The following is a 13,164-nucleotide window of genomic DNA, read 5'->3' as shown; positions in this document are numbered from 1 at the left end:
CTAGTAGTAAAAACACCTCCACAGAGAAGATCTTTTAACACTTAATCTTATTTTGAGACAAACTGGGTTCATTACAGCATCAGATAGTATACTCCCAGAGGTTTGGAGGGGTTGGGTCATGCATTATTCCTCCTGGCCTTACACTTAAGTCTGTATTAAGGTTTAAAACAATAAAAAGTGCACACACAGGCAAAATACAACATGGCCGTTTTGATCCAACCCGCAAGACCCTAAAAGGAAAACAATGCACAGCCGAAAAATCCAATAAGAGGCAACGTTATTCTGAGGAATGACAACTGTGGGTATGTACTGCTACTGAACTCATTTCATCACTGACCTATGCAGTGGGGTATAACAGAAAATTGGCGTAGGCTCATTTAAAGGCTGAGTTAGGTGGGTTTTTTATGTTGTCATGTAAATACTTTCACTATAACCTTTAACTATGTTTTGATTCATACTTTAGTATATGAATGGTCCTTTATTTGTTCAATTTAAGTCACTGTCGCCCTGGTTTAAAGTGGGTTGATAGTTTATTAAGAAAGACCTGATGCTTTCTCTGACATGGAAGATGTTCTACTTTACACATCGTAACAAAATGATCAGGGTAAAAGACAAACAAAGCTTCTTGGCAAGAGTCTCGAAGAGGCATTTGAGCTGAACAAAGTGCCAGAGTTTTTCCCACAGGGTAAAGTAGAGGAAAGGACAGCTGTGCCATGAGCTCAAAAAAGTATCCCGGAAACTGGCTTTGACTCGTTTCCCTCCACATTTTAATTTTGAAATCGCCAGAAAACTAATGCGCAAAATTATGTTGTCTGACATGAAAAAAAACAAAGCATACACAAAACATATTAGTATTACAGTTAATTTAAAACATAAATTAAAACACGGGAGAGTACTGAGGCAGTCTGCAAGACTGCTATGTGACACGATCCAGGCAATGTTTTTCTTACTACCAAATACTTGGCATTAAATGTTGTGCAACTGTATGGTATTGTATTATGTGAGAAAACATAAATATCCCTCCCACACTGAGACATACCCAGCATTTTACAGCATCTAATAAAACTGATTTCATCTGAACATAAAGTGCAAAAGCACAGCTATCTCTTGTGACTCTCATCTTGCACTTACCAGAGGAGAATCACTAAGACTATTAGAAGAAGAAAAAAACAAAACATGTAGGGCTTAATTTACTCACGCTCAATGACAGGAAAATACAAAGCAACATTCTCTGAGGCTTAACTACATGCAGAACAATTTCCCCTAAACAGTTTGAGCTGGGAAAATTCACGCATATGTATTTAAATTTACAATTCTATCCATCACAGCTAACATATTCAGACCCTTAGAACACTGGGTGCACTTCTGTTACACTAAAGCGAATGAAGAGGAAATGAAACCCACTATGGTGATGGAGAAACTGCATAATATTGTTTAGGGTTCTCAGGTGAGATGCGGCAAAAAGAGCAAGTCTTCTATCTAATGTCCTTTGATGTCGTTGCGTTTTTGCACCGTTTTGAAACTTGAAAAGTACACCAACATGCTCCTTCTATGTCAAACAAAAGTGTCGGATTTTCTGTGGTAACATCAATAGTGCCCCAGCATTAAAACTCAAGAAAATCGCCCAAGAAGTGACGCACGTTACAGGGGTGCTATGTAATTCGTTTTGGGAACAGGAAACAGCACCAGCAATTATTACCACAGCAAGGCAAAAGGCGCAATGATGCCGATGTATGATCCGGATTCTTTCACGCTATTATAAGCCCAACTTAAATACAAAATAAATAAACAGCATGTGTTGTGTAGTTGCTCCTCAGTGAGTACGTCGGCGCTGCAGTCAGTCCCCGTCGATAGGGGTGTGGAGGGTACAACGTTGCTATTATGTTACCACAACACCCTGGCGCTGTCGCCATTTTCATAGCGCTTTTTCTCTGGACGGCGAGACAACCGTGTAGCCAAGGGAGCCTCGCCATGGGAAGAAACCCCCCCAAGAATGCATTCAATCGCCTTTCACACACTCTACCTTGAGTATCACTCTGTCGGTACAGTTTTTGTGTTGTTACAAGTAGGGGTTTGTGTGAATTCGTCGAAAGCGAGGCCAGCGAGCTAATCGGCTAGCACTGGCCTCTAAAAGTGTAATGTTAGAAGGCTACAAGGCCTTTTTTAATTTGAATGTTAGCAGAAAATATGGGGAATCTCTTCAAATCTGTGCCGTGAATAGAGGCCAAAAATAGCCTCGGAATGTAACGACGACAAACAGCGTATAGTTAGCACAGCGAACTAGCCGACACGAATTAATACGCTGCTTGTCAGACAGGAAAGAGCGACAACATCCGCGTTAAGACACAAAAACACCACCACCAAAGCTGATTGCGCATTCACACGGTTATACCAGGTGAGGGGAAAGCGACAAATTTCCTTCATTTGTTTAATTCTGCGTAGCTTGAATCGCTAGTACAGCTGGAGTAGATGGGGCGAGATGCCCAAAAGGAACATCCCCTCCCCCACGCTTTGCAGCATTTGAACCCAATACACCCTGAATCTAAATTAAGTGATCATCGCGAAATGCACTTTTAAGTCAGAGTGTAACAAAAGAAGAGTCGCCAGTTTCTCTCCGTTTGACACCGGACGTGCTCTCAACTTCTTTATAAAGCCTGCGAGATTACTGCGTAAGAACAACTTCATAAAAATCGGTGTAGCTGCATGTAAAATGCTTTATTTTCTTTCGGGGCTTTTTTCAACGCATGAACGGAAATAATGTTTCCGTTCTATGGCTAAAGAGAGATGAGAGATGACGCTACTGCGACGGATTCAAGCTTTTAAAAAAAACACTCATGAAATAATATCGTTTTCAGTGAGCTATCGCATCTGCTGATAGACAGTACGTGCAGTAGTTTGGCTGATTATGAATAAAGCGGTTGTATTCGAAGAGTATTATTTACACACACAAAAAGGCACGAAAGTGTGCGCAATATGGCCTGCAGTGTCACTGTGTCAAACTAGACAAGAGACTCCCTATCTGGCTCCAATTATCCCGAGTCAACGTGCAAAAAACGGCTGTAAAACCGTTGCTTTTAAAGATTTTAAAGGCAGCTCACGGTTGGCAGCCTTGAATGTTGTTGACTGGACGAAGGGCTGTGAGGTACACTTGTCTCAATGTTTCTGGTGTTAAGGCATATTTTTATTTTTTAAAAACAAGGTGATCACTTGTAAATAATATTTACCTGATAACTTTGTATGACGTCTCGTGTATTGCCTCACTATCAGCGAATAGTCAATGTCAGGCTAATTTGAGCTAGTAGCATGCGCTAGCTAGCAAGTACTGTTGGGTTGCGAATTTGATACTCACACAGCCACTTGCGTCATTTACTTATCAGGTTTTTGAAAAGAAATTATGAATATGGTAAATATGAACGAAAACCACTTGCCACTTTACGACCTAATGGTGTCGAGCAGTCCGCTTTGGAAGCTAAACTCAGCTGGTTACTGGCTTACGGTTAGCCAGCATCAGCATGATGTGCCTGGCCAGCTAACTAAAAGCCAACAATACCCTCTTTCCAAGTCGGATTTAACTAATACTTAATGCAGTTTACTCACCGTTTTATGTCCACTCTGGTGGATCCGAGTAGCGAATAAGGGGACCTGGGTAAGACCCCCGTCGCTTTCCACACAGTTTCCACAACCAAAACAATACTTCTGTACACACACACACTGCGGATCTCTGGCCAAGGTTTAAAATGTTTGTATTTAAACGTGTCCTCTAAAGACTCCTCTTCTGAGAGGGGGGTTCCCTTGCCTCTTGTTTAAACTCGGGGACCCCAAATGTAGCTAGAAAATCAATTCGAAACTGCTAAAACTACCCTAGTCAACGGAGACTTTTAGAAATTAGATCCCCTCAAAACCAGTCTCTTTTCCCTTTGCAAAAATGGCGGCCCTACCAGGACTGCCTTGACTCCGCCTCTTCTCCGTTCCTCACTCCCTCTCCATCGCTAAACCCGAGCTCCGCCTCCACACACTGCGGGGCTTACAGTCCCCATTTCACAGGGGCGCCGTGACCGTGCTCGGCGCGCGTCCACCTCGACAATTCCTCAAGAGGGCTGCCGTTTGTGTCGGTAACGCTACGGAGTAAATTTATCTTGCGCGATTTAGACGATGCCCGTAAAATTAAAACGGACAGTATGTCTGGAATCATTTTAAAATGTAAATTAAATGTACAGATTCTGAAAGATAGCGCGTGAACCTTTTTTCTTTTCTTTTTTAAACAGCTTGTTTATAACGCCAGTGCTATCTCCAAGATCATGTTTTGAAAGTGAAGTCAGCTGTGGGAATGCTGTTATCTGGAGGTTTTGTTTAAACTAATTGCTCTTTCCCCCTCCTGTTTCCTCCTCTTCCTCTCAGGATAAGAAGAAGCGATAGCCTGCAGTCTCTTAATGGGGATTTTACCTCAACACGACCCCACATAGGAAGTTTACATCAAGTGCAAATGCTACAGTAGCTGTAACCTAGTAATTTGCTTTTTATTTGCTCTTATATTTGTTTATAATACACGAAAAGTAACACTTGAGCAGTCTGAGTAGATCAATCCACAATTTTATTATTAATTTACAAAAAACTATAAACTATAAATAAAAAAGCAACAGCTGAGCAGTCCCGTCTGAGTAGGTCAATCCACGTTTTTATTATCACGAGCAAAACAACATACATATAAATAGCCTGCATTTGCAAAATCCTTTATTTTACCCACTGGCACTGGCTGCAAAGAAGCACCCAAATCCGCTACCCCAACTCAGTAGGAGGCAACTAAGCTGTTATGTAACCCCTTACACAAGACATTTTCTATATTAAACTGATATTAGGAATAAATACCCTGTGAAACATAGCGCACTGAGATTTTAATCATGGATAACTAACACCTGGCGAGCAGGAGAACACTTTGAGGGCCTTATAGTAAATAAACTTGGAAGAAATCAGTAAGTAAATACAGACTTAACGGCTTGGAGGACACATCAACTCACTTCAGTCCCATTTACAGACTTGCAAAAATCTGAGTTGCTCTTCATTTTCATTTAGTATTTAGTAGTGGATATCCGTTTTATGGCCGGTAATTATTATCAAGGAGACTCTGCAGTTAACGGCCCGTTTATTATTGGGTGTAAGCTGTAAAAGTCATCAGTCCACTTGGAGATTCTAGCAGTTTCCCCACAAATTTTATTATGATTGTGGTGAATCTGTTACGGCCCCCTGTCCAGAAACATGTCTGTAGAAATCCCTTTGACATCATATGTTCACAGAGGATGTTCTCATCGTTTCCATTTATCCACCCTCCCCCACCCTAAAACCGCATCCATTCGCGCATGCGCCCTCTCGCAGGACCGCTGCAACGGCTGGTGCACGGGCAGACAGGGTTCGTTTGATAAAAACTCGGGGGGAGGACGGAGGCAGAAAATTCTAGCAATCGTCACCCGCTTCAAACGGAAATGTTCGTAAACGGCTAGAGTGGAGGTTACAGCGATAAATCTGCCCCTGTCTGTTTTCTTTTTAATTTTTTTCTTGGAGCGGATGCCATTTATGCCGTAGTGCCCACCAGCATCGTGTTGTCGGTCCGAAGACGATCCAATCTCTCCTATGTTAGGACGGTGGCGCACAGTTGGTGGGGGATTAGCAGTGGTCCATAAGCAACTGATGAAAATGGTCATTTTTGAGAAATGGTTGGTTTCTGATGACATCATGCAGTTAGTATTTGTGGGCGGGCTCTGAGCTGCGAGGGGAGAGGGGCGCAACCGGAGAGCAGCTACTATCAGGCGCCATTAGGTAACAATGTCAAATTAAGTTTTAAGTGTGTGTGGTGTAAAGAAACACCCAAATTAACACTTAAAAGCGATGACATTTCTGTGTACATTGCGTGGAAAAGGACTACCAACAACAAGCGATAAACGGCAGCTTCCTTCCCTGAAATGAAGTCTGTTATCGTTGTCGTTTGAGAACAAGATGGCGTCGATGACTTTTTTTTTTCTGTTTGGGCTCAGTTCGAGCACTTCTGGGCGGCGGCGCCGTGCGCGTTCTCGCCAGTGTGATATTATTTCCTGTTTTCGTATCCTGCAAAGTTCAAGTTATGGTTTAATTTACAGGTCAGCAAACCAAGGGGTGCACATATACATTGTTTGTGACTAATGGACAAAAAGTTGATTTTTTTTCTCGCCACGGAAATATAACGTGTGAACCTCAGTTTGAAGTCAGTCCATCATTGTCAGTGCTAGTGATGTTTAGTTACACAAGCACTTCATTTGCCTCTGTTTGCACGCCAACAAACACTTCAACTTTAACAAAAGTGGATACGTTTAATTTGTAACATAAAAACATTCAGCGACGCCACCCGGACTACATCTGTTTAGCTTTTGACCCCATCTAGTGGCACAGCCAGGGGACTTCATCTAGCTTTCTATAAAGTGGAAATTGGGTTTTTGGGTATAGTCTTATGTATTTCAGTTTTAATGTAGAACAGTAGTTTGACACAATGATAATATGAGTAGCCTACCTTTTGCATCACTGTCATGTATTAGTTACATTTTTTTTAGTTAAGTCATATATTTACATAAAGACAAAGGTAAATAATATAAATAAATTCCATTGTCTAAGACTGCAAAATCATATTGTGAAAAAAACCCTCATTGCTTCACTTCACATCAGAGCCTGTGGGATATTATCCCTACAAGTTGGATTTTAAAAAAGGAAGTACTTATAATTTAATCCCTGATCCACAATATAATAAGAAGCATCTGGATTTCGAAAAGATGAAACCTCATCTATTCAAAGGCATTTTCTGTAAGCCTGTGACCATATCAGATTAACCAAAAAAAGAAAAGAAAGAATAACAACAGCGTTATTGTTGCAATGTTCAGAGAAACTGACAAAAGAGTTGTGGTGAGGCCAATGATTACATTAGTCTTTGTTGAGTGTTTATTGCATCTTTTTATTTGGTTAATTAACTCGAAATGGAAGTTCACAGAGGTGGAGAGTGAATCTTTAACCCTGATTATACAACAGTGTGCAAGCATGGCAGATGGATGGCCTTCCCTGAGCCTGGTTCTAACAGGTTTTTCTTCTTGGTAAAAAGGAGGGTTTTTTTCTTACTGTCGCCAAGTGCTTGCACATATTCATCATTGGATTGCTGGGGCTTTTTTTTAATATTGTAGGGTCTCTACCCAACAATATAAAGCATTTTGAGGTGACTGTTGTTGTGAATTTGTACTAAAGTAACTAAAAGTAATTGAATATCAAACTGAAAGATAATGATTGGTATGTGATTATCGTATCATTACTCATTTACTCGAGTTAGCTGCAGTGTGCCGAGGTGGCTCAAACCATATAAAGTGAGACCAGTTCTTTGTTTTTTGTTTCTCATTATCTGACAATAAACAAAACAAAAAAACTTATGTTTCTTATGTGTTATTGTGATATAAATCTGAGAAAATTTCAGAATAATTCTTGCACTTTTTAGTGTTATGATTTTCTCCTAAATGTATCATTTCAGCCTCATAAATTATATGGGTCATTGATTTATTTAACTATTAAATTAAATCTAAAATGGCCCTAATAGACCAGTGTACTCATGACCTAAATTAAATGGGGTTTATTCAGTACCAGGCATTATTTTCTAATTGGGTGCTAACAATGGAATTAGTGTCACTGCTGTTAGGCAAATACAATCTAGAGAGTAAACTGGGCTAAATACAATATCAGTTTTTCTTATTATTAATCATGTCCAAACCATCTCAGTCTTGTGATCCTCAGCTTCCCTCTGAAGTACTCATTTCTAATCCTCCCAACAAAATGTTCACGTTTTCAGCTCTGCCACCTCCAGCTCCACCTCCTGTCTTTTTGTTAGTACCACTGTTCCCAAACCATACACCATATCAGGCTACTATCTTGTAAACGTTCCCTTTATACTGTTGCTGCTATCCTTTTGTCACAAATCACCACTGACACTTGCCTGCACCCTCTTCACCCTGCCTGTGCCCTCTTTTTCACCTCTCTTGTGCACAGGTATTTAAATTCGTCCACCTTCACTACGTCTAGTGCCTCTTCACTGTCATTCAAACGCTAAAAAATACATTGTAATTAGATTAAAATGTAAAGCTTTACATACTACTACAACGCAAATAAAATCTGAGGATGTCACAGCCCAGCAGGGTAAAATTTCATTTTGCCTTGTCAACAAAAGAGGGCGCTCTGAAATATAACACCCCTAACTTTCTGTCCAATCAGACCTGGCGTTGTTTGGAGGTTGCTTGTTGACAAGAGGAGAAGGTGACTTCTCAGCCAGCGGAGTAGCACCTAATCTAGATCTTTACAGAGTCTAAGAAAGGCTGGATTTTTGAGACAAAAGCAGCCATGTCTTCATTTGGGAGGGCATTGGGAGTCCTTCGGACCGGAGCGCGACTGCTACGACGCGAACCCGCGAGAATAACAAGCAGAAAGTAAGCCTTTAGCACGCTAGCTACTCTGTTAGCTTCAGCGGTTAGTAGCTAGCACGTCGATATATTCAAACAAGCGAAGTCTGAAACACGGCAAAGTAGTTAGGTTGCTTTCTGCATTATTTAACTTGAGTTAATGTGTGCCTTTTTTTTTTTTTTTAAACACTATCTGTTTGTCAGGGCGAGTGGCGGACCGCACATTGAGCCACAGTACAGACAATACCCGCAGCTGACGAAGAAGCAGAAGTTTGAGTCGGAGCTTATCAGTGGTGTCATGTGGTTCTGGATCCTTTGGCACTGCTGGCATGACCCTGATGCGGTTCTGGTGAGTAGATACAGTGTAAACAGTAATGTGAAAATGAAGGATGGCTGTAGTCCAGAATAACACTGCAAAACCAGGTCAAATCAGGCAGAATCACAGTACTGTTAAAAAGCAATTGTTACTCCTAGCAAAAAGCTTTAAAGTAACACAAGAACAGCTGAGAAACAAACTGATGGAAAGGGTTATAAAGCCATTTATAGAAAAGAAACGCATCTTGATCATCCCCAAGGTTTTTTTTGGGGAAAAAATTTATTTGAACTGAAGCGCGAAAAGCTAAAGTTTGAGAAATTTTGAGCCTTGTTACGTGTGGCATAAAACTGACCTCTACCAGAAAATCCTGAAGGAGAATGCCCTGTCATCATTTCATGCCCTGAAGCCCAAGAATACTTGGGTTATGCAGCAAGATAATTATCCAAGACACACCTGCAGGTCCACCTCTGAAGGGCTTTCACAGTGATTTAAAAAGCTCAAGGGTGCCGCAATCATTAGGTTTAGATGGGCATTACTGGATGAAGTTTTTCTCTCGCTTAAGGAATGAAATAATTTTAAAACTACAACTTGTATGTACTCTGGTTATTTTTGTGTAATAAAATTTTATTTAAACGGAAACATCTTAGTTTGGCAAATATGCAAAAAATTAGAAATCGGAAGGGGGCAAATACATTTTCACAACACTGTATGCCTACCTATTCATGCAGTAATTAAATTAGCCCACTGGTTCTTGAACTTCTTATCAGTCACTAACAATAAAAAGCAATCAAAGTTGAATTTTAGTTAAGACAGTTACAACAGTAGCATTCAAACATTCAAAACTCAAAATTCATTCATCCTAGTTTGACGTCACTTTTTTCACCTCAATCAAACTGCCCCATCCACAGTGTTTCCTTAGACACCACAGTCTAGTGTGCATAGAGGTGATGCAGATACAGGTTTTTGTTATCACATTAATGATAACCTGCTTCAGAGTAGGTTACGTTAGAGAGAAGACATAAACAGGAGTGAAAACACCACCTACTGACAAATTAATTCTGGAAAATGGCATCACCAACGTTTGAAGATCTTATGGACTTAAGAACCCACGGCTAGAGCTCAAAGTTCATTTCAGTCTAGTTATCTATGTAGACCAACAGTTCTGAACAGCAGCTGCCTCAAGGCGCATCAGGAGTGTCTGAAGGCTTTCTTTCTCTGAGCACAAGGAAGAAATTTGTGCATATTCAAGGTATGAAACTTGATCCGTTTAAACCTTGTAGTACTCGCAGATCTCCTGACCATGAGGGTGCGAATATAGGTGCACCAGTACATCGACAGCTTTGCTTTGATGCTCGGCTCACTCCACTGTGAAGGTCTGGTGCAGCACATAGATTACTGCTGATGCTGCACCCTCCCATCACTTATGAGTAAGATCCCAAGATACTTGAATCCCTCACAGCTTGGAGCAACTTCCCTCCCTCAACCGAGAGGGAGCAGCCCAACCCTCAGTTTCCCAGGAGAGAGCCATAGCCACACTCGGAGGTGCTGACTCTCATCAGGGGCTCACTATCATGTAAAGTCATGTGATCTGGGTAATGAGAAAATCACTAGTATGAGCGGCTGAAATGAATTTCCCCATAGGCTGTTTTTATGCTCACCGCAGGAAGATTTTATAGTTAAATAAACCTAAACTAAATATAAAAACCATTCTAGTGAACCCTTTTACCCCTAACCCATCACTGCAGACAGGTTTTTGCAACATTTATGAACGGTTTGCGCTATGGTTTCTGAAAGCAGTGGTTCTGTGCTTTTCAGTGATATTGGGGTCATTACAGTAATCCCAAGCATCGTGCCACAAGATGAAGGTTTAGAGAGAGTTTGATGGAGTTATGCAGAAAACTGGCATTTTGTCAATATTTTAGTGGCAGTATTGTCTGAGTGGCAACACCTATCATTCAAGAGAACGCTGAATGTGTGACGTTGGAGTGGTGGTGTTTGAAGTGAACCATGAGGAGGGTATACTGGTCCTTTTAGGATGGCAGGCGTCAGCCTTATAGATACTTTAAGATGCTCAAAGTTTTATTATTTGAAGAACACTGAATATTTCCTTTGATAAACAGCCTACAGATCAGTTTCCTAATCTGTGTTCTGTTAATTGCAATACTTGTAGTGTGAAAGGCAGGAGATTGGCACCAAACAAAAAAAAAAAAAAAAAAAAAAAGGAGAAGCACCTTCATGACACCGAAAACTCAGACATTAAGCTCAACGTAGCTCTTTAAGCTATTAATCTCGCTTTGTAGTCCATCCCCGTAGGGAGATGATGTAATGGTGTGGAGGAGGCACGCTAAACTTTAACTCCAGTTACTCTTTCCATCCCACTTCTAACCAGTGAAAGTCCAGGAGAATCCAGTTGAGGAGAGTTTGGATGAGGTAGTACAGGAGCATGAAAGTACAGCTGATAATCTGCAGTAGTTATGTGGTAGAATTATGTCGAACCACAGCTGTGTCAGTATGGCATTCCTAATAAAGAGTTTGCTGTGCACAGACTTGCCAGGAACAGGACTTTATTGATATAAATTGATTGAGTTAATTGATTAAGATTCATCCCTCCTCTGCAGGGTCACTTCCCTTGGCCGGATGCTTCTGAATGGACAGATGAGGAGCTTGGTATCCCTCCAGATGACGAGGAATGAGGTGATTTATACAGTTTCCAGGCAAATGCCCAACAGGACAGCAGAGTTAACTTTCACAACATGCTGTCCAAATGTAAAGTAGATGACCAGTTCACGGTGTAAAAGTCACAACAGATGACTGGAATCTGCTATAATAGTTTCAGCCCTTTAAACTAAAAGTAGAGGTTTTGGCAAGTTGTGTTTTTGTTTGTTTGTTTTTAAACAAGCCTTTCTGAAATATAATGTCCTTCTACTTTATTTGAAATCTATGAAGTAAAAAGTACGTTTTAGTTGATCCACGGGCTTCTCCAGATTCACCAAAAGATTGAAAAGAGATCACTTTTAGCTTTATTGGTCCGCTAACCTCGCTTTGCACACATTCAGCTCCCTGCATGGCTTCAGTTCAGTGCCTAAGGTGAGAGGGCATTTCCTTTTTCTTTTCTTTTTGTCTTTTTTTTTTTTTGAGGATTTGCAGACTTGTCTGAAAGGTTGACTCTTCAAATCGAAGGATTCTGTTTTTGTCATGTAACATCTGCCTACACATGCAGGCACTTAGCACTTTGAGGATGTTTGAAAGGTGGTGGCATCTCTTATCTGATATAGTTAAACATTTATGTATTTAGCTGTAAAGTTTTAACTAAGTCTGTAAAAGTGAGAGTGGTGCACAGTAATTTTTTTTCATGATAAGAGAAGCAGTCAGATTTGTGAAGCGCTCTGGGTAACTTGGGGATATTTTCCACACTTCTTTCTGGAAATGCTTTTTAGGTGAGCGCTGCATGGGTGGAGCAGCCAGACTTCTCCTGGAAGTTGAGGGCTACAGTGCAGCTGTGAAAACCTCCAGTTTCACATGATTACTTAAATGCTGTAACCTCAGAAGCAGCTGTACTTCAGTCTGAACCCTGCAGAGGGCAGTGTTGTAAAGGTTTACCTTAAACCTTTTGCACACCTGGTTCAACTGAGGTTACACTCACAAAGTTAGTTACAAGGACAGGTGTATACGGTGTATTTTTGTGTCTTTTGATTGTCAAGCACTATATAAACTTAAATATTAACCTTTAAGTGACACGTTTGGCCACTTAAAAGAATTATCCCAGGTGCACCAGGCCAATGTAGTGTAATACATGTAATTAATCTCACAGGTTATCATGGTCAGTGTGAGGGGTGCTGATGGTAGTAACGGTAGTGACATGGTGCCTGCAGGCATCGTCAGCACATTATGTTCAAGCAGGGCAACTTCATGAAGGGCGTAAGCTGTTTATAGACAAAATGGTTTTATTCATGTAAACCATTATTCTACTTATAATGTAGTAATAATATTGTTTATTTGAAAAGGTACCGCTTCACTTTGGTGTACCTAATAAAGTGCCCGTTTCTTCTTTGCAGGTTACCACAGAGGATTTGGTTTGCCGGGCGAGTCTTTGGGCTGTTCTGAAAGTCATTGTTGTACATAGACTTAATAAACTTATCTTTAAATTAAAACAAGACCAGCATGTCATTTCATTACTTTTATTTATTTACACGCAATTTCTGAAATGCATTAACAGTGTCACAGTTAGCCAGTGTTTGTATATTTCAAATCATAAGCCATTTAAATCTGGAAAAAACCATTGCAAGAACCAACACATATTAAAAAAAAAAAAAAAAAGCTGAGAGCTGCATTTCAAGGAGAGTGAGGGGGACAAATACTACAGCTTATTACAAACCCTGCCTGCGGGCCAGTTCGTGT

The 13,164-nt window shown here is 40.6% G+C and overlaps 2 protein-coding genes across 9 annotated transcripts in view; one reads left to right on the top strand and one right to left on the bottom strand.

Annotated features, from left to right (window-relative positions):
- Nucleotides 1-5,326, bottom strand: part of kmt2e (lysine (K)-specific methyltransferase 2E) — a 28,767-nt gene extending 23,441 nt beyond the window's left edge. For 6 of the 7 annotated variants that reach the window (XM_026147490.1, XM_026147493.1, XM_026147495.1 and 3 more), the window contains exon 1: nt 3,598-5,326. The gene's annotated coding sequence lies outside the window, so the exon portion shown is untranslated. The remainder of the gene's footprint in view (nt 1-3,597) is intronic. The other variant, XM_026147491.1, reaches the window with a different exon arrangement.
- Nucleotides 5,327-5,558: 232 nt separating this feature from the next.
- On the top strand, nt 5,559-12,920 carry ndufb2 (NADH:ubiquinone oxidoreductase subunit B2). Of its 2 annotated transcripts, none has more exons than XM_026147500.1 (4): nt 5,559-5,708; nt 8,655-8,799; nt 11,385-11,460; nt 12,822-12,920. In XM_026147500.1, the coding sequence occupies exons 1-3, from the start codon at nt 5,626-5,628 to the stop codon at nt 11,457-11,459; spliced, it is 303 nt and encodes a 100-aa protein (XP_026003285.1). In that variant the 5' UTR covers nt 5,559-5,625; the 3' UTR covers nt 11,460; nt 12,822-12,920. The 2 variants fall into 2 exon arrangements, with proteins under 2 accessions (XP_026003285.1, XP_026003283.1); XM_026147498.1 differs by lacking the exon at nt 5,559-5,708 and adding an exon at nt 8,266-8,477.
- Nucleotides 12,921-13,164: the final 244 nt, after the last annotated feature.

The sequence above is a fragment of the Astatotilapia calliptera genome, chromosome 17, assembly GCF_900246225.1.
Source record: "Astatotilapia calliptera chromosome 17, fAstCal1.2, whole genome shotgun sequence".
Lineage (NCBI taxonomy): Eukaryota > Metazoa > Chordata > Actinopteri > Cichliformes > Cichlidae > Astatotilapia > Astatotilapia calliptera.
This window is presented reverse-complemented; position numbering and strand designations above follow the sequence as displayed.